The sequence below is a fragment of the Aythya ferina genome, assembly GCF_964211825.1.
Source record: "Aythya ferina genome assembly, chromosome: 1".
NCBI classification, from domain to species: Eukaryota; Metazoa; Chordata; class Aves; order Anseriformes; family Anatidae; genus Aythya; species Aythya ferina.
Window position 1 is genome coordinate 121,409,599 of NC_140296.1, and position 21,560 is coordinate 121,431,158.

At 41.7% G+C, this 21,560-nt stretch overlaps 1 protein-coding gene across 1 annotated transcript in view; it reads right to left on the reverse strand.

The window, feature by feature from the left end:
• The window catches only part of LOC311437841 (uncharacterized protein), a 43,892-nt gene extending 26,335 nt beyond the window's left edge, over positions 1-17,557 (reverse strand). The window contains exons 1-2 of the mRNA XM_084521604.1: positions 17,202-17,557; positions 14,564-14,670 (exon numbers count right to left, since the gene is read on the reverse strand). Of these exons, the coding sequence (XP_084377730.1) occupies positions 14,564-14,670; positions 17,202-17,455 (361 nt within the window). The 5' untranslated portion in view covers positions 17,456-17,557. The remainder of the gene's footprint in view (positions 1-14,563; positions 14,671-17,201) is intronic.
• Between the last annotated feature and the right edge of the window lie 4,003 nt (positions 17,558-21,560).

Here is a 21,560-nt window from a genome sequence, read left to right on the forward strand (position 1 = left end):
TTTGCAGACCTCATGGCTCCACTCACATAGACCCATCAGAACAGTTCCCAATTCACTCCTGTCTAAAATCTGTGTATAGTCTAACGTTTTGTGGGAGAATATGGACTCAGGTGCCACAGTTTTAGCCCAAGGCCTGCTTTAATTTCACCGCTCATGATGATACCATGAGATCAGGGTGGCTCATTTTTTTTTGGCCTGATGGGCTCTGTGCATGAGGCACGGATTGTGTGAGCTGAACCTGAGGAAGATGGAGATTACACTGGCAGGCAAAAAAAAGCACTTTGAATAGTTTATGATCACTCTGCAGTAGCAGTTACATATTTTGAACAGCCACAAACAGTCTGTTCAGGCAGTGCTCTAGGAAAGGCTCTGAAACCTGTCATGGACAGAGTATGCTGAAGCAGAGCTCTCTGCCATCCCCATTTGGCTAGAAGCCTCCATTCCATTCTGGCACACATGATGTCCTGGCCTTGGGAGGCCAAGCTTTTTTTCACCTTCTGTTTGGATTAAGGACTGCAATGACCCTTTGGAGATTCCAGTTGTTACAGCCCCCTGAAGCAATATGAACAACTGAACACATAACACTTATCCTCTATTGTCTCCACTGGCTCCCCACAGAACTCAATTCAAAATCCATGGTCTTTATCCTCATGGTCTAAGATGAAGATATTGAAAACATCACAGAAAACATCAGGTTGCAGATGTTATTCTCTGCCATAGTGAAATTATATCATTAAGGGAATATTTCCCTGGTCAATTGATGGGAGTTTTCTTGGTGCATAGATATAGTAGCAAGTATTGATATCATGATTTCTGAGGGTGATTCTTCCACAAATTACCCCAAATCTTTGCATTCTTAGTACCAGGTTTCTTTCTTTAACAGTGCTATTATTTAGCATAAATGTGAAGTTAAAGCTTGTATGTATCAAAAAAAAAAAAAAAAGGAGGGAAAAAAGCAAAATGAAAAACATATTTATGCTAAAGAAGCCTAAAGACCTCAAATCAGCTGGAAGACTATTGAAAGCACTCTTCTGTCTAAAGGAATTTATCATGCCTGAATAGTTACTTAGTAGTGCCAGTGTTTGCGCTCCTGGAAAGTGCCTAAGTCATGCAATAAGAACAGAAGCAAAAGATCAGCAGGTAAAAGATGCTTGGACTGATGCTTGTAGAAGTGCTCAGATGCACATCTGGGTTTCCATGGAACCTCTGTTTGACTGGTAGCTCAGTGATGCAAGGAAAACACATTAGCTCAGTCCACTTTGACAGAGGTTTAAAGACCTGTGTTTTATCTGGCATTTGCTGTACATGAAGAGTGAAAACAGTTATTTATCATGACTCAGTTGGTAAGTTGGCAACCTGTTATGTCAATGTCTTATGATTTCCTAGGGAAGTCCACAGACAACTGCAACTTCACAAATAGATCCTTCATGTAACTCATAGGGCTTGCTCAGGCCCAAAGCTACCTTTAGTATTTAGTAACATGTCCTGTTTCTTTTTTAAAATTTAAAGAAATTCTGATTGTGAGTGAAATGAGATATACTTTTGCTTGAAGAAGTTTGCATTTCTGAGCAGTGTGAATCACCCCTTTGTTCTGTTCTTCTTTTACTGATTCTAGCTTTTATGGAATTATGTCAATCCAGTACCAGGTTCTGTCATCTGTTTGGCAAGTGCATCAGGTGATTTTGTAAGAACACAATCTGATTGTTTTTGAGACATGGAACTATGGTAGATACAACTTAGTCTAATCCGCAGACCTTCCAAGCTTCGGATTTGGGGAATTGGTAGAAAACAATATACCAACTCTGACTCCTTCCAGTGACAGCTCATTCTCTCTTTCTACTCCTGTATTATGAAATGTCTTTCTGGGGAGCTAAAAGAAATATATTCTGTAGGTAGGAATAGGTGTTCACAGCAATGCAGAGCACTGAGAAACTCTGAGAGAGATGGATCTTTGCATGGCAGAAAGGGAATATATCCTGACAGAATGGCCTCGAATAAAAATGACAAGTGAGGAAATGGTCTTCTTTCAGCATAGAGAAAAGTGATATCCCCAGAACAGGAATGACACAGTTAAGCAGATCCTTAAAGCTTGGATAATGCTGCAGAAAAAGATAGTCACTGATAGATGCCTGACTTTTTTCTTACAAACTCTGTCTTTCAACACAGGCACTTTTCAAAAATGCTTTCCAGGAATGCTGGTGTGATCAGTGCAGTGGTTTTTCCCTGTGTGTTTCTTTTTTTTTTTTTTTTTTTTGTGTGTGTGTGTGTTTTGTTTTGTTTTGTTGTTGCCCTGAATACTTAAAAGAGCAAGTGAATTTCAATGCCTTTCAAAGGCTTTCGCATCATGAGAGACATACCTGTATGTTTGTGCAAACTGGAAGTAGATGAAATATCACATGCTTCATTGGAACAACTGCAAATAATCAAACCTGAAATGAAAACTGAATATTCTGAAAAGACCATTTTGATCAGCAGTTCTTGTTCAAAATAGCAGAAAAAATATTCCTACAATCCATTCTGAAGAACAAAGACACAGCAGAAATGTTAAGCTTTTCTGAGATATCCTTAGGTCTTTGCAATGTTTGAACTTAGCAAGGCGAAATTGTTAGGGAAAGGTACCATCTTTTGTTTGAAAGACATGATAAAAAACAGGAAAAAAATCAGAAACATGATTTTTTTTTTCCCCCCCAGTTTAGAAGCAGAACATTTCAAGCTAAGTTGTTTGTTTTGGATAAAAAATTAGTCTAATAAAAGATCTGTTTCAGTTATTCTGATAAAACTTCGCTTTGCTGATATCCTTAGATCTTTGGAGCTACAACATTCCTACTACTTGTAAGGTATCACATTCTTTTGTCTTATTCAAAGAGCTACAAGGGACCATTATAGGTCATCTAGTCCATCTTCCTTGACTTCAGATCAGAATCAAATAAACCTATGTAATTCCTGAAACTTATTTATCTAATGTGTTCTTAAAGACCTCTAATGATGGAGACTGCATGACATCCTCAATCAATCTTTGTCTTACCTGAACCTTTCTTACTTTAATTTAAACCCATTACTTCCTTGTTCTATCTATCACAGCCATGGGGAGTAGTTTCATCCCTCCTTCTTTCCCATAGATTTTTATGCTATTGAAGACTGTAGCTTTTCTCTCAGTTCTTTCTCTCTCTGTCTAGGTTAAACCAACCCAGTTTTACAACTATCACATTGATCTTTTTTTTTTTTTTTCTAGACTATTTCTGACTCTGACTTTTATGCATGCACAATTATTTTTGTTGCTATCCTATAGACTGTGCTTTTTCTGGATTCTCTTGATACCCCTAAGTACTTTTTACTCGCTAGTATGGAATATGGAGCATGATCCCAGAAAACACTGAACATAGAGACTGAATTTCACTCTTTCAGGAACAGGTGACCTTTCCTGCCTCATTAATACCCCTAAAGCACAGCAGCATGTTGGAACCCAAACTTGAGATGAATACACATGATTTTCTCTTTGGGAATTTTCTATCGATCCCAAGAGAAGGTACTTATAGCAGACTCCTGCAGGGTTCCATCAACCCTGAAGAAAAATAAAATAGCAGAAAATAAATATTTTGTAGTAGTAAGTAGAAATAAATAAGGAAGTGAAAATAAATATTTTGTAGTAGTAAGAATTTTAATTTTCATATGGGGATATGCAGGCTTTAAGCATTATGCAGGAAGTAGGAGGCTATTATTAAAATCAACCCTATTTATCAGATGGGAAAAGCACAGTACAAAGACATGATGATATGAAGCCCAAAGCTACATAGTAAGAAATAAACATAGGCCTAACTAGAAAAGAAGAATTCCTGATTTTCCATTTTTCTTTATCTTTTTTTTTTTTTTTTTTTTTTCCCCCTGCAGACTCTGGAATTGAATGTTTCTCTGACCTTAGGGGAAGACAATTTAGCTCAGATTCAGGTTAGAATCCACTGATGGAGTGGGGAAGAGAAGTCAGATGAACAAGGAGAGTGAATTTGCCTTTTGTACCACATCTGAAGTAATGCAATCTATTCTGCGAGAGCTGTAACAGAGCAGTGCAATGGCATCTATCTTCCACCTAGTGCCTGGGTAATGCTTGTACCTCTTCACAGTCAACAGAAAGCTAGAAGGATAAGCTCAGATTAGCTTTCACTGGGTTTCATTGCAAAACAAGTGTGTAAAAAATGATTTTAAGTGACCTAGATGATGTCTTTTCATATCATTATTTAGCAATATCTGCCTCAGTAGATGAGGTAGCTGTTAGTACTGTAAGGATCCCTTAGGACAAACTCCTGTTGTAACACATTTTCTCTGCACCAAAGCCTACATAAATGTTAAATGAAGCCACTTTAAACAAATATAGGTAACAGAGGGAGAATAAGCCTGTTAACAGAATCAGCATTGCAGTCACTAACTCATAATATTTTATTTATTTATTATCTCATAATACCTATAACAAAAGTAACTAGATGCTATAAAATAATACTTACAGACATAGAAGTAGAAATGACTCACCATGTCCAACCCTTCATAAAAGCTCTACTGACTCACAGTATCCAACGAAAGAAAGAAAAGAAAGTATAGTCCCTTTCCAACCCCAGAAAATGTTTAGTTGAATGCCTAGCTGAGCACAACAGCTGTAACACAAGATGTTTTCCAAACACAGCCTCCAAAAGAGCCTTAGACCATCATGCAGTACTCAGGATATGGACTTTTAAGCTATAAGGGAGACAGAGGAAAGAAACATGCTTTCTTTTTTTCTCTTTTTATTTTTTATTTTTCCCAGATATGGCCTACTGTCAGTTGTTGGCTTGAACCAGTATAAAAAGACAATGGGAAGTGTGATGAAGAAGGTGGACAGAACAGGAAAAAGCACACTGAACACTAAATGTAGCACAAAAAAAAAAAAGGGGGATCCAAAGCATCGCACTTTGTGCCATGTGAAAAACCAGAACAGCATCAAAGTAGAGAGCAGTCTTATGTGTGCTGCATATTGAGCATGAAAGTATGGCAGGCAATTTTGAGAAGACTACTGGGTCAGATGCAGTCAGAAGAAAGCTGTCCACGTCATAATTAGAAGTAACAAGGGAATTTAAGAGGACCTCCTAGGCTAATATGGAGCTATACTGGAAAAAAAGTGTCAGTGAAGGGCTCCTAACCAACAAACAAAACCTCCCACACAACATTCCTTCATTATTCTCAGCAAGTCCCCTCATTTCCCTTCTCCTGGTACTTGTGGTCTACCTCACCCAAATTCAGCCTCAGCAATTTCTTTGTAAGTCAGAGCTTGAATAGATAGCAACAGAGTGCAAGGAGAGAACAATATGTACTAGTGAAAAGAAAACCAACACCTTCTTTTGAGCACCTCTCTCCTGTATGTCACTTTTTCTTTTTTTTTTTTTTTTTTTCCTTTTTTTCTCTTTCTTTCCAAACTGAGACATGAAAACAGCATAATACAGAGGCACTCAGATGGCACTGCCAACACAGTGCACAGGAAAACACGTTCCCTCCCAGACTCTCTGATAATTTAGCTTTGTTTTAGTTTCAATCTAATGAACATTTATGCTGTAGCCAATCTTCAATTTATACCCATCTAATCCAAAGCACAATTATATGCCGAGTGGAAAATGCAGCTTTGACTGATAATAATAAGATTGGCACTGTGCGTGGCAGTTTTTCACACTTCTTTTTCATGACTGCAGCCATACCAGTTGGGCAATGATTTTGCCATACCTCCCCAAAAAGGTCAGGCTGGTAGACAGATGGAGAGGACTGGGAGACACATAATATTGGAGGACATGTTCAGGTATACCCATCAATCTAGGAAAGGATGTGGGAGAGGCACTTTCTCAAAGAGATGTTGAAGAAGAAAGCAAGACATGCTTCTCACTGTGCATTTGCTAATCCACATTGTTGTCTTCACTCTTTCTCAGAGCAGAATTCTCTGGTTCACCCACCAGTAAGTTAGAACTTTTCCACTGCAGACCTAAGCTAATGTTGGTAAGTGTTCTCAAAAGGCCGTTCTTCAACTTCTTTAAAGACAGAAGTAACGTCCATTCGAGTCTCTCTGGCAGACATTCCATTAGGAAAGGTGATCTTGTGCTTAATTTAGAAAGTTAAGACATATGAATCATATTCTTGGCTTTTCCTCTGACTTGCTATGAGATTGCAAAGTCATTACTTAATCTCCCTCTGTCTTCATCAGTTAAATAAAGTGAATGATACCCAGTCTCCCAAGTAGAAGACTGTAGACTGACCAACATCAAATGCAAGTGTACTTTGAGATTGCAGAGTGAAAGGGGTTAAAAAGAATTGAAGAAGAAATAAGTTCCCTAGCCATCCTTTGGATTCCTCTTATAGTTTCAGCCTATACAGACATTTATTTCCTGTCTATGGCTTGTATAGACTTGCTGCTGCTAAGCAATGTACCAAAACAAATCCTGGTGAAGAAATCTGTTGAGCACGATGGGCCTCATTCTGGTTGGAAGGTGTCTATGAACAGATGGGTTATTCCTGTTTAGAATCTTCTTTCTCTTGGCTTAATACCATATTTTATTCCATTTTCACCTGCTTAGAGTGCTGGGAAGTCAGCTTGTCCTTTGTATTCCTTTATTTCTTTATTTTTTCAAGAATGGGAAAGAGTTCTTACCTGGCCTCTTTGGGGGGAATTTCATGCACAGTTGGTGGTGCCCAGAAGGGAGAAGCAGATGCTGCTGAGATATTCATGGTGTCCAAAATAGAAAGCAATTTATATGGACAATTAAGAAGAGCCACACGGGACTTTGGTGGTTCGAAGCTACAAGTCTGTAAGCAGGCAATTTCTAGGACTTCAAAAAAAAAAATAAAAATTGAATTCACCTGAGGCTATGCGAGGGAAGAAAAGTTATATAGAGAGAACAATTCCCAAGTTCATTCACCAGGGCATTAAGCTCTTGATTTGCAGTGAAAATGCAGCAAGGGGAGTCCTGTCATCAGCAGGATTTAGAGAACAGAGAATGCAGTCACCACAAAACAGGTATGAAATGTCACACAGAGTAAAGTCTGAGCAAGCCAAGGGTTGAGCAAGCCAAGGGTTTCTGGAAAATATTAAAAGAAGATCCCTAAAAGACTATCTGTCCTGACCCTTACCTGCCAGTTACACCTCTCCTCCTTTGATTCTCTGTGCCATAGCTCCTCAGCATGTTTTCTCTTCTCACTCATGATATTACACAGGAAAAAAAGGCCTGATGAAGGGATAGGAAGGTGGTAGAGGGGGTTATATGTTTGGCATTTATTTTCTTGTCATTATTTTTGCTCTTTTGGCATTGGCAAGATGGAGAATGTCAGCAATTTCTGTTGACCTGACATTTTTCCTAGAGTTAAGGGAGTTTCAGTGCAGGCACAAAGGAGTTAAATCAATTTGCTTCAGAACAGCCCTAAAAAATCAGTCAACTCTTTAAAGAAGTCTCTGGAGGGGTGGTGGCTGTAGCTGGAGGGATGTACAGGCTGAAGGCTCAGCAGCCGCCGTGACATTCGAAGGCATGAACATTTCACAGTGGGGACAGAAATTATGTGATTTCAGCCCTTCTCTAGTTGGCTACAGAACTTAGAGCAATGCCTGTGCTTGCCGTTTCCCCAGACATTGCTTTGGGCTGTCTTATTAGGTTCGGACTCCCTCTGAGAATACCCTGCCTCTCAGCAATACAGTGTGCCCGAGGACACTGCTCACTCACCTCTCTGTAGCCACAGAGTTGGCACAGGCTGTGCAGAAGCACTGAGAGATCGTGCATTGACTCACTTTTCCCTTACTTGCACATATGAAGTTGGGCCCACTCAAAAATCCCTTTATGAACCTTCACCCTGCAGGATGGTATCAGATTCTCCTCCAGTTCTTCAGCGGCAGAATTGAACTGTTTCAGCTGAGTAGCTCCAAGGCTTCTGCTGCATGTAACATGGGATCGAGCAGCACATTTCTCTTCTGGTTGCTTGATTTAAGTCAGACAAAAATTCTGGAAACAGCTATTCTGAAGCAGCCAGGCTCACATAAGGCTAAACTATCATCTGAAGAGAAAGAAGAGATGGAGTGGCAAGACTGGACATATTTCATACAAATTCATTCCAAAATCTGTATTTTCCCTGCCTTTTTCATTCAGATTTCTATGGTGAAAGAGAGCATTATCCATCAAAGAATGAACTCTGTACTTTGTTTTAGAGTCTCTTATTTGTTTACCTTCATTCTTTCTCGAAGCCTGTATTCCCATCAGAAACCTATTCTGCATTTTCATGTCCCTTCCTTGGCTGTTTTGCTACTAGGCCTTGTCATTGCCTGAGCTAGTGTTGTTTTTTTCCCCCCTTTTCATTCTTGTCAAAATAGTATGTGTCTCACTCAGCCTTTCTTCAGCACTGTTCCTGACAACACAGACAGACCTATGGTTAATGTAGATATCTGTGTTTTATGACATCTTTGGTTTCTTGCTGTATGATGTGCTTTGTCATTCTGAATAAGAGTTTAACTACTCACAGCTAGCACTGCGACTGGGGAAATTATGTGAGATGCAAGTCACACAGGGTTCAAGTCCTTGGTCTGGATCAAGAAGAACAGGGACCTGAACTTGTCTCTCTCACATAAAATGAGCATTTAGTTATTAAATATTCGGCAGCACGGCTCTATCCTTTCCTAAGAAAACTTCCTAAGCAGAAGCTTCATTGAACTTTGTTTGTTCCAACAAAAACATCTGCTGTGTATAAACTCAAATCTTCCTATGGAATATAAAACAAAAATAAGATTTTTAAAACTTATTTATTTTGCTGTGGAAAAATTCAGAATCAGCTCTATTACTAAGCAAGTCTTTGCAATGCTATGCCAAGAAAGCCAGTAAGTCTTTTGGATATGTCTTGTGTTGCTGTTCTCTAGAAAAGGTACTAAAGAAGGACTTATTCCCCAAGATAAAAGGCTAGCTTGGAAATTCAGAGTCCATGGGCATCATCAGAAGCCTAGTATATCTAAACCACAGATACACAGCCACGGCAGGCATGTGAGATGAATAATAGTGGTACCAGCCTGCTGCTACTCATCATCTTCTTAGCAGAAGAATGTCAAGCAGGAGATCCAGTGTCCTCTCTTTCTGATACTTGTATTAGCCAGGACAGAGGCACAAAGATTACTCCTTGTTTCCCCATTTCAGAACTGCCAATACAAATGTGAAGGTCAAAGGAATGGTGTGATGTTGGTGTAGCACGTCTCCACTCAGTGTGCATACAAGAAAGTCTCATTCCATAGACATAAGGAAAAAAAAGGACAGGCAAGTTATGAAAGTCTCTCCATTCTACAGGATGCCAGGAGCTATGTCTTGGTTGCAATTTTTTTGAGTTCCAAGAATATGCAAGTGAACCATGTTCATGCCCTAATCTGGTGTAAAGATAAGACCCTAGAGATGCACCATTGATCCCACAAGCAAGAAATATCAGAAGAGAACCATGATGAACTCTGGGTAGGTCACTCATATGGACAACTTGGGGGACTGGGTCCTTGCTCTACCCGTCTATTCTTTGGGGTCTGAATAACACAGGATGCTTCACAGCACTTGAGGAAAATAATATTTGAAAGTTTTGGAGACGTTGGTCTAGATACTTGACATGAATTTTGGATGAAGCGAAGAATAACTTGTGAATTTCATATTAATCCAATTCAGGTTTGCAGTGATTAAACTGCCAGAAATGTGGATATCCAGGAAATAAAAAGAGTCCCACACTTGTGAGATTTCATGCACAAACCTCCGAGCAATCTGTTTGCAGTAGAAAAAGTAGAACAAAACAAGATTAACCTGCAGAGAATGGAGGAAGAAATCTAAGGAGGAAGGTCATTAAAGCAGAACAAAAACTGAGTGAAAAGATAGAAAGAATAAAAGAAGAGGAAAATAATCCAAATAATTCAAAGGTAGTGGCAAAAATACAGAGGAGATGAATTACTTGCTGAAAAGACATAGAACAGAAGGTGACTTGGTCTAGTGGTAGGTGTCCCTGACCATGGCAGGTGGTTTGGAATTAGATGATCTTCAAGGTCCCTTCCCAACCCAAACAATTCTAAGATTTTATGATTCTATGACCATGTAGGTTATCAATTCCATCCTCCAATAACTACAGAAAAAAAAAAAAAAAAAAAAAAAACAACAAAAAGAAAACACAACAGAATAGATGTTATGCTGAGAAACATCCATAATGTCTACTACAACTCCCTTTCAATTTAAGTCAAAAAACCTCACCCTAACTACACAATATTTAATACAAAAATAAAATAATGCCACAGTGACTATACAATGTCTAACCAAGACACTGAGATGGATGAAAGGTCTTAGGAAGATCTTAGACTCATACAATTGTACGCAAGTGGATACACTCAAATAGTTCTTGGGAGCAGATCGTGCTCCACACATCTATGGAGGGAGACATGATGAGCAATCAAACTGAACAGTCCTTGCTCTTCATCCCAGGGAAAAGTTCTTTCCTGATCCCACATCCAATCAATGCTTTTAATTCAAGATACATTAGTCAGGCAGTACCAGTAGGAGCACCAGCATAACCCACCTGCTATCCTGTCTCTAGCTTTGGCCAATTTCTTGTTTGGCCAATTTAATGCTTCAAAGGAAGATCAATTTGTCCTCTCCCCACTCCTCATTCCTCCCACCCTTACATACACATCCAAGAGAATAAAGAACTAGGAAATGAGGGCACTTCCTTCTTTACCCCAATAGTGGTCAGTGGAAGCTCTGAAGCATGAAATTAATTAATTAAAATATAAATGCAGTGTAATTCCTTCTATGAACTCAGCAAGCACTGCTTTTTAATTATTTAAGTACCTTGCCCTTGCTATCCTGTATGGAAGGCCAGAACTTCTTTCCTTTGAAGTTCAGAAACCTTTTCCTAATTTCCAAGCTAATTTATACTCATCTAATCTTTCAGCACTGCTTTTTTTTTTTTTTTTTTTCTCCAGCTGAAACAATTCTGCATCCTGGTATTTACAAAGAGGGTATTCATGAAGAAAAACTGTATTCCTCATCTTTCTTTTGCTAGTCTTACCAAGCCTCCCACGCATACTTTTTAAAAGGTTTGCTACTTCCCCTAATCATTCTTACAACTCTTTATGTCATTTTCCTTTTTTCTGATCAGAAGTGACCCAAATAGGCCACAGTATTTTAAGTGAGGCCTCCTCAGTTTTTCATATCATGGTACTACTAAAACACTTCCCTTTCTGAAAATACCCTTGCCAGATACATCACATAATTGCATTAATCCTTTTCAAGGCAATGTCATATTCTAACAAAAAGGAAAAGAAAATAAAGTGGGCAGATGCTGCACAGAAAAATGGAAGCATCCTGAGGAACAGCAGACGATTCAAGAGGGAAGGAAAAAATGTCCTTCAAACATAAAGACATGATCAGCTGTGTAGAAAAGGTAATTCAAAGGAATAATGGATAGTCAGAAATCTGAGGCAAGGCACATCTGTACAAAGTCACAGTGCACTAGTGTGGTATGACCTCTCAGTTTCATACCGGCCTCTGACAGGTTTTCCTAAAGACAGCATTTTGGCAAAAGCAAGGCTGACAGTGTCACAGCTGTAAGGGGGGGGGAGGAAGACTGAGGGCAAGGAAAGCAGAGGCGGTGGATCCATGTCTCATGTCCCGAAAGGACCCTTGAACTGGAGCTCACAGCTTGTGTCTCCAGGGTGCAGCACTTTCTGCCTTGCAGTTTAAGAAATAGCACTCCCTGCACGTATGTGTGCTTGTGTGCTGGGGTGTGTGTGCATTTGAGACATACAAAACCTATGGTGCCTTTCTTGATTCCTAAATTTTTTAAAGATAGCATTATTAATAAAAATATTTCACTGTCCCATAGACATGCAAATGTTGTCCTTTAACCTGTGAAAGAATATAATAGAGGATCTCAAAGTACTTTAAGAATGTTAATGAAATGTTACAATAATTCCCAAGCAGTGTGTGCTTATATATTTTTCTGTGCACTCCACAAGGAGATGCAGTAAGTCCTGCACTAAGTTGCCTCACAGTTTTCCATAGTGAAACATGATTATGCCTTTTTTTTAGTTATTATTTTGAAGAAAAACCTCAACACCGAAATATTTTGTAAGAGCACTTTGAAACAGAAGACGAGGGGAGAGAAAGCTCTATGTTTTGCTGATATACCATAAAGCTGATGGGTTTTGCTCTGTCAAAAGATAGATAAATAAATAAATAAAACCCAACAAATTTTTTCATCAGTGGTTTGTATAGCAGCACCTTTGTTTCTGCCAGTGCAAAAGGAAACTCAGCTCGCAGCAGACATGCGATATGTCAATTCATTTCCATTGTATTGGCAAGAAGCAACACATACAAGACAGATTTATCAAGCTATCTGATAGTCTAAGAGCCAAAAATTCTTCTTCCAGCTCCCTCCTCTCCTCTCTGCTTTCCTCCATACACACGCATGCACAAATAAAGGCGAATCTGCCACTTCTGCAAGCATAACATTGTAAACTTCTACAGTTTTATTGGGGGTGTTTATCATAAAGCATCCTTATCTGTTATCTGCTTATAGAGGAAGGTTTGGTATGTTATTTCTGAGTAATAGCCGAGAGCGAGTTAAATTGCATTAACCTTTAAAGCTGGCATTAATGGGTAACCGTGTCAGGAGACTATATTAGTCTACAATTTCCTTTCCCTATTCTTATTCTGGCTCTGTGCTTGGAGTATTTTTTGCCACTAGTGTCAACCTTACATCACAGAGTTTGAGCTCTACACTCCGTGCCTGTCCCCTGGAGAAGAAGCGCAGAACTGGCTTTTCTTCTATGCCAGCAGACAACAGGTTCTGTTCATCTTGTCCTTTTGCACAAACAGCATGTTATTCGGTTTATGCTCCATGCCCATATTTTGCTCTTTGGTGTAGCAGTGCAGTACCTAAGAGACCAATCCTGTCTTACTGCTACAGAAGACTGTTGGCAGTTTACTGAGAGTCAGAGAAAGTAGAACTGAAATTTTTATCTGTGGGGACTAAAACATATGAGCCATACTATGCTCTCTGTTACTCTGACAGGGGACACTCCTGCAAGGTATTCCAAGTGTGCAAGAGTAATCTAGTAGCAGCGTTACATGAACAGAGACAGCTAGAGCTGCTCTAGATCTGTTATGGTGTAAATGGAACCTGGATGTGTCCCACCAGCTATCCCATGCTCAAGTCTATGTATTAATTATACATGTAGAAGTCCTGTATTTAAGAACAATCAGAGTAATTTATCACTTTCAGAGAGCTGTAATTGCAAACACAACATAACCATTTGTCAGCTGTTTTAGATGGAAAGGAGTAGGCTGAGAGAAGGCAGCAGCCTCTATGAACACATTTGCATTGGGAAGTCTCTTCATTACAGATCTGGTTTGCAGACCTTCCTCCCCCTCACAGCTCTTTGAGACTTCTTCAGAAGCTGTTTATCCAACGAATGCCTGCACCTGACTGCCCAAAGCTCTCCTGGGTTTTGTAAGGAGAGTGAGCAAGTCAACACTGTGAAAAGACAAAATCTCCACACAACTGAAGCCAGGTTTCTGAGAATATACTGCAGTTATCTTCAAAACTTTCACAAATTGGGAGCCATCAGATCAAACGCCTAGCTTACAAAAGAGCTTTCTTTGACAAAGGGGAGGAAGTCCTGAGTGAATTTTAATACTTCTCAGAGAAATGCCTGGTAAGAGCAGACATACATGCTCCCTACAAACCTACATACAGGACAAGCTTTGGGAGATGCAGAAGGGGTGTATGTTTGTTGGCTACCATGGAGATGAGTGCAGTGTAAGAGCCTAAATAGAAGAGAACATGTTTTGTTTTGAAGCCCTCTTACTGTAAAGGTGCATGTTAAATACAGAGCTGTTAGAGTTTCTTGCCAAAAGCTAACATTAATTGTTTAAGTTAACACTGCAGTTAACATGCAACTAAAATAAATTCATTCTTTCTTCTTTTCTGTGTTTCTCAAAGGGAACCCATTGCTTCCTGAGCTTCCCTGATAGCACACATGCTCTGCTGTCCTTTTAAACAGAGCAGCACAGCCTCTTCTCCATAGCTGATCAGCAAGGCTGGTGAACGCAGAATGGAGAGGAGCCCAGGCCTTTGGGTGCAACTAGCTTTGTTCTTTTCTCTTGAACCCTTTTTGTGACCAGGCTTGTGTTCACTGACATCTTTTTTGCCTTCTCCCATAGAAGTCTGCCACAGTTCCAATGTAAGTAACCATGTTCCCTCCTTCAAGATGTAGGGATTTACTATCACAATGCAATTCAGCTTACAGTATCTGTAAGATAGGAGCTGCTATATCATTTGAGACTGGTCTGGGACTGCAAAGTTTTGGGCAGCTTCCTGGGTGGTGGAACACATCATCTACCCATCTGACCCATTTTGCCTGGAGCTATCAGTACACAGCCCCAAATGAGTCTCTCAAAAGACGTTTCTATTTCAATTCAAACTACAGAGATTCACCCTATTAGCTCCAGAGGTGCCAGTTACAAGCCCTAGGGTGTCAGACAAAAATAGGAGCACAGGTACTTACACACCAGTAAGCCTCTGTGGTAGGGGAACATCTCTGGGCCTGCAGCTCTATAGATGGTTTTGAGACAACGTGTTGCATTCAGAGTAGTAATAAGGATCTCTCTCCCCCTAAGGAAAATAAAGGAAAAAAAATTATGATCATTGGTAGAAATAGTGTTGATTTCTCTTAATGACAAATGAAATGAAAATTTGGGCAAGAATGATGGATGCTGCCAGTCAGAGTTCTTCTTGTTACAGCAGTCGATGTCTCTTTATGTACCCGTCTCATGAAAGTGTCAGAGATATTTAAAAAGAAAAAAAAAAAGAAATATGCTAAAATTAAAATGGAGAAGAAAAAGTCATTTCACACATTTAATGGCATAATGAAGTCTTTTTAATGTAATTTTCTTTACTCTTCTGATTACATATTCACAAAGAGGATCTTCACTTCCATCTTTATTAGGCGCTGTGTTTGTCATCATTATGGGTTAAGTATTTTCTTAAACATTTGATGAATATTAACCATTTAAAATAAAAAATAACAGTTTATTCTCACTGCAATGACTGCTGCACATGGAGATATTAATATTAGAGCAAGTCACATGAAATTACACACCCTGCAGCCCCATCCCTGCATGCAAGGAAGCAGTGCAGATGCTAGGAGATGAGAGACTCTCAACCTACTGAACATCTAGAGGGGGTTGGAAAGCTGGATCCTGGCTAGACCCATAACCTGGGGTAACAGATCATTAAGACTACTGAATCTGCCTGTCAGGGACTTGGTTTTCCTAGGTCCTTTCTGTAGGTCACAAAATATCCAGCTGTTTCTTTGCTACTTAACCAATGTGACTGCAATCTTCCCTTCCCTGTGCTTTCAAAGAGCTTACACAGCCCAGGCTTTAATATACCATCCTGGTTAGTTTATATGCTGTCTCTAGTTGGTGCAAATGCCCTAACAAACACATTTTTAAACATAATCTGTTCTCTACAGCAGGGGAATGGCTTCCTAAAACAAACAGTTCCAAAGCCAAGTGCCACAGAAAGAAGAGGAGGAATGAAAAAAGAAGGTCCACCAGAAAGAGGATGATTCAGACAAAATGTTTTAGGCCCACTAGAGCACTGGTTATAATTATATTTCATTTTGATCCCTTATTTTTGTTAAGAAAGGTTTATTTCTCAATGACGGAGTCATTTCCATGAAAGAAAATAATAATGTGTTCTATTTAAATTCCCCTCTCCCCCTCCCCCCCCCCCCCCCGGCTCTGTTTCTTTTGCACCTTTCCCCATTTTTCTCCGTCGAACAAAATAAAAACATCACAGATGACATCCTAATTTCAAGGAAATACATGAAAGCTCATTTCTGACAGAAGGCTATTGCAAGAAAAATACCCTACCTGCTTCTCATCACTGAGCATCCTTGCTCCTGTCCTCACCCAGAGGAAACAGGAGGCAGCTGATACCCCAAGGGCTTCACCACCTGCAAACCAGTGGGCGCTGGCTCCCTGTTCCCTATTAGTGCCCATGCCAGCACCAACTTGCCCCAAGAGTAGGCAGCCACGGAAAATGTTTTTTTAAGGGCAATATGCAAAAGGTGAGGGGAAAAGGACTACCTGCAAATCTTATAATGTCCCTTCCCACCACCCCAAAGCAGAGAGTAATATTTTCAGTGCTATCAAATATTATTAGAAGGGCAGATTTGGGAAGTAGCAGAGGGTTACTCTTTTTGTTGCCTTCCCAGCCATAAACGGAGTCACTTGAACTAAATCCTGTAGGTAAGGGACCCCAGAGCAGGCGTCTGAAGAGCCCAAGGGCCCAATTCAAAAAACCCTGCGCCAGCCCTGACTGGAGAGGGTTAACAGTAGAATTACCGATGGATGTTTAATTAGGATTTGAGAGATGAGGATTGTGCATTAGGCTTGGGTTTGTTCAGGGCTCATGTGTGCTCAAGCACAGAGGTAATTTCACATTGTACTTCGCGGTGTCCTTCGTAGCACTCAGCCAGCGCTCCTGACGGAGCCACGCTGGCAGCAGCTGGAGTAAAAGCTCCACCTGGAGACAGCAGGAGCCTGCTGGCTTCCCTGGCTGCTCACAGCAGAGGCTACCGGAGAGGATTTGCTGCAGGAGCAGGGGGCTCGGGAACACTCAGCCCTGGAATTAGTGCCTCTCTTGCTCCCCTGCTATGGCCCAGACACTTCTCTTCCTTCCAGTGCTTAGAGCTGCTAATTCCCATCCCCACGGGAAGCCAGGCAGCACAGCGTGGGAACGTGAGTGATTGCAGGTCTGCAGCAGGGGCACAGAGGAGAGGAAAACCAAAGGGGAAAAGGAAAACTTGAGCAAAAACACTGACCATGATGCCTCAGAGCTACCCAGGGGCTAAAGTTGAGGCTGGACCCTGTTCCTGGCACGCTGCAGCCTGCTTGCTGCCAGCACGATGCTGTCTCCAAGTGGACGATCCCAATGTTCCCTGCAGCTGCAAGAGAGGCCTTTCTGGGAAAATAAAATCAGATGTGATTGGTTTCCCTTTGGTTTGACGCTTGTTTTCCAGCCCTTCTGCCTAATTTGCATCGCCTCAACTGACTGCTCTCCCAAGAAAGCTGCTAAGATCATTGGAACAGGGGGATGATCAAGGAGGCAAGAAATAGCTCCTGGGAACCACTTACCCATTTTTGCATGGGTCAGGTTTTGAAATTGACATCCCGAGGAGAAGTTGGCAGCATGGCATAAGGTCCCTATGCCAGGACTGATGCATGAACCGGTATTTGGCCTCAAGCTTCTGAGTGCTGAAAAGCAGATGTAGCCTCTTCTTTCTGGCTAGTGACTTAAGCACAGGGGGAGTTTCCAATAACTGAACTCCACTGTCCACATTGCCATCACAGCCCTTGGTATGGTTTTGGCTCAGACCAGCCAGCAGCATCCCAGAAAACTCCTGGATACAGCCTATGATTTGGCATGAAATGGGGCCCCTTCCAGAGGGAAGGAGGGCATTGCTATATAGCAGCAGGACATTACAGACTAAGCAGCCTCAATATCAAGAAACTTTTCTCAGGTGTATCTCATTCCTTGGCACAGGTGCAGGATTTTTCAATGAAAGTCTGCTGAGGATCACCCACTCAAGAGAAGGGCAATCCTCTGCAGGAGCAGGCTTTCTGCAGCTGGGCTAAGCCCCATAACGGTGTAAGACCTGCCCATTGGCTTGGATAAGGCCTTTCAAACTGGGAGAGAATAAAAAAAAGTACAGTTTGGTTTAGTAGTGGAACAGAGATTCAAAGGCACGGAGGAAAAAAGTCCTTTACGCTGTTACAAAGTGGGTGCTGTAGAGCCTGGGTGGCAAGAGCAGAGGTGACAAGAGAAATGTTCAGTTCTGGCTTGCATGGTCCTGTCTGGAAAGCAAAGCTCAGTGTCTCTAAATAGTCTAAAGCCAGACTAGTTTGTTATTAGTGGAAACCAAGCCCTTGCGTGTTATTAGTCAGCAGATGGTATATAAATGTGATGTCAGGAACCAATCTAGCACGACCCACGGCAAGACGGGGGATGATTAAACAGGGAAATGAAACAGAGCTGAGGAATGTCACCAAAGAGCCAGCACAGAGGGACGTGGAGCCCCAGGAACACGGGGGCTTCAGGCTGCACAAAAAAGCTTTGCCAAGGAAAAAAGCAAGAAGCGAGTCTGTAAACAGAGCTGACCACAGGGGATAAAGATGAAATAGAAGCAGACTTTTTTACTGTCTCAATCAGGAAGAAAAAAGTGACAAGAACTGACTGAGATGCTGAAAAGTGAGTGATATGCTATTGCCAAGAATAATGCTCAAAACACTGTAACAGCTGATAGAGGTACTGAGCGATGCGAACCCAGACAGAATAAGACTTCAGAGACATCTCTCGGTTAAAGAAAAAACAACCAACAAACTAACCAAAAGCGTTCAGCAACAGAAAAGGGAGCAGATGTTAGTGCCAAGAGCACTAGGCTCCACAGGCAACTTTGGAGACTGCCGGCAGCGACTCCTGGTGAAAATGGCAGGTACACCTCTCCCCTGAAATACAAACACAGTGGAGGCTTTCCTTACACTAGCATGCCTACAGCAAGCCCTCACCTTTCTTTATTCTTAGCTAGGACAAAAGTTGTTCCTCAAGAACTAGCCCAGAAGGGCTAAGAAGTCTCTCTCTCTTCCAGCTCCCTCACTTTTGTGCAAGACACGGAGTGTCTTCTCTACTTCCTCACTAATGTCCTTGTCATTTTGAGCAATGTTGTCCAGACTTGACCCAGCAGATTTTGGGTTTATTGTAAAAAGAAACCTATATCAGACTCCTTTCAGAGAGGTGACTTTCCATATCCAAGGAACTCAGGGCTCTTTCCTCATTCTTCATTTAACTGTCTGAGTTTGAGCCACCGTGTTCCACTGGTCCATACAACCTAACAGTCCTGATGTGGACATCTTCTGGACAAGCCCCTTCAGGCAGATGGACAATAGGATGGGCCAGCTCTGTCCGACCTCTGTGATCATAGCCGCACCATGAAATGTGCCTATCAGTGCACAGAAGCACTTTTGGGAGAAGTCTGGCCATGCTGGCCCTGGCTAGCTAGCACTGCTTACAGTACAGCGCCCATACAGCTTGACAGCTTCCAGACACAGCTGGCTCAGCTCTGGGTTGGGCATCTCTTCAGGATTCAGCCAGCATCATGCAAGTGCCTCTGCAGTAGAAGGGCCCCTGATCTGCATCCAGCAACCCAGCACCATGCTCCATACAGACCCAGAAGGAGGCTCCTCTGCTGGCGGTGGGTGTATTTTTATTTATTCCTTTATGCATATATACATTGTCATGTATAATTAATGCTTCTGCAGTGCTTTTTTTTTGGATGTTGTATGGGATTTTTATTTTTTCCCATCTCATCTTTTTTTCCCTCTCTCTTTTTAGCATATGCCATTTGCTTTATTATTTTCTCCTCACCATCACCCATCTTCTCTTTCTGTACAGTTTTGACCACTCTCCCACCTCTCTGCCATATAGGTCAATCCCCCTCTCTCTCTTTCCTTCCTCGTCTCCCTCCCTCCTTGCTCAGCGTAGGCCACCCCCTCCACCTCCCTCTCCGTCTCCTGTCAGCAACGCAGTTTATCGGCAGTTGCAGTCTCATCTATCAGTCCAATTCATCTTTCGCTGCAGCCTTTGGGGGAGAGCGAGAGGAAAAACCACAAGCTGCCTTCCTAAAGAAACCAGTGGCAGCCAGGGGCATTAATATGAGAAGCTTGGGAAGGTGTCGTTTTTCACTCAAGCTGACATTTAAGCTGTTTCATAAATATGAAATCAAACCAAGGGCCCAGATGGGCCTCCACCCCCTCCTCCTTTAACTAAGAGCGTCTGTGATACTCTCTTCACCAGCTTAAAGCAAGGGGATGACAGGAGCAAATCCTCTGGGGATGAAGGATGGAAGGAGTGACTGTTCTCGGTGATGGCACCTGGGATGTTTACACTCATCTCAGCACAGAGCCAACAACCCGTACAGGGGAGCCATCAGTCACTAGTGATAGTGGTAGTTTGTTCGAGATGGGATTTTGCTCCAAGTGCACAGGGCAACGGAGTGGATGTTCTCCCTCATGCTCCTGCAAAGGAAGGCAGATCTTTTTCCATCAGCAATTCTCTTAGCACCACGGCTCTGCTTCCCATACACATGGACCCTGATTTTGGGAGAGGAGGAGGTATGAAACCCTGTTCCTGGTTAGCTTTAGGAGTGTGGCCTGTTTATACCACCCCAGACCCTATCCAGCATGTTCCAGGGAACCAGCAATTTCCAGGATAATTTATTGGACCAGCTAAGAGGGCTGTAACCTCACCTTCCTCTCCACTTCCACTAGGAACAATTCCTTTCATGGCTGGGCTGACAAAGAGGTGTCCTGGGCACCTGTTAATGACCACAGGTCCCAAGAGCATGGTAAGGAGTGTCTCTGAGCATGCTTGCAGCTTTTGAATCTGTTTTGATCTCCCCACTCTGATGTCCCTACAAATCCATACTGTATGCAGAGGCAAGGGGAGAGGGCCACAGCCTGAGCAGAGATGTGGATATGGCACCATTTTATATGCTGCTAGTTATTACTGGCAGTGATACAGCTCCTTGGGATCCAGACATTAACTACTGCTGCCCTGAAATTGCTCGCCAGTGTATATTGAATGCAATAGTGGACAGTGACCTCCCGAGGCACTGAGCTCTGCTTCTTGGTCTCACAGACATTTACATCCTCATCCCTCAGCATGGTGTGCTTACAGTACCTTACACTGTCTGACCCTACTGTAACCCCTGAAAGGCTGTGCCTGGACTGCTTTGATGGACAGAAACCATCTAATTCCCAGTACAAATTTGTCTGGCTGGTTTTGTGAGAACAGTGAACTTAAATTTAAGCAGCTTTTCACCCTCCCTCATGTTTGACCTAATTATATGTTTACAGAAATAATGGTGTCCTCCCACTTTCCGTTTGACTGGAATGAACATGGCAGCCTTTTTTCCTCTAACATGATGGGCTCATCATTCCCCTGATTGTACCAGCTTCCCATGTTGGCATTTGCTCCAGTTTTAATTCTTCTCTCTTGAAAATGATTGACAAGAATGATACCAATTGTTCCAAGTGATGTCTCTATTTCTACCGTGCAGCAACCACAGTACTCCCTTGTTTGTATTGTATGTCCCTCCCCTGGCACATCTAAAGATCTCATTTACCTCTTGCATGTCCATTTCAGGTTGTGAGCTCATGTTTGTGCTGTGATTGACTGGAACAAGCAAGTCTTGTCTCCTGTTTTCTTGTTTCAAACTGATAAGCTTTCAGTGTGTAGGTGAAACTCTCACACACAGTGCCCAAATCTGTGGCCTTGCTTTTCATACTGCTATTCTCACTCACACTGACCCAATCCTCACAATACTCCATGTGACATTCTAGTGATTCTCGGCATCGATAATGCTGCCTGTTAAAGTTAACCCACTCCTAATTTTAGGCCAAAATCATCACTGAAAACATGGATCTCATGATCAAAAC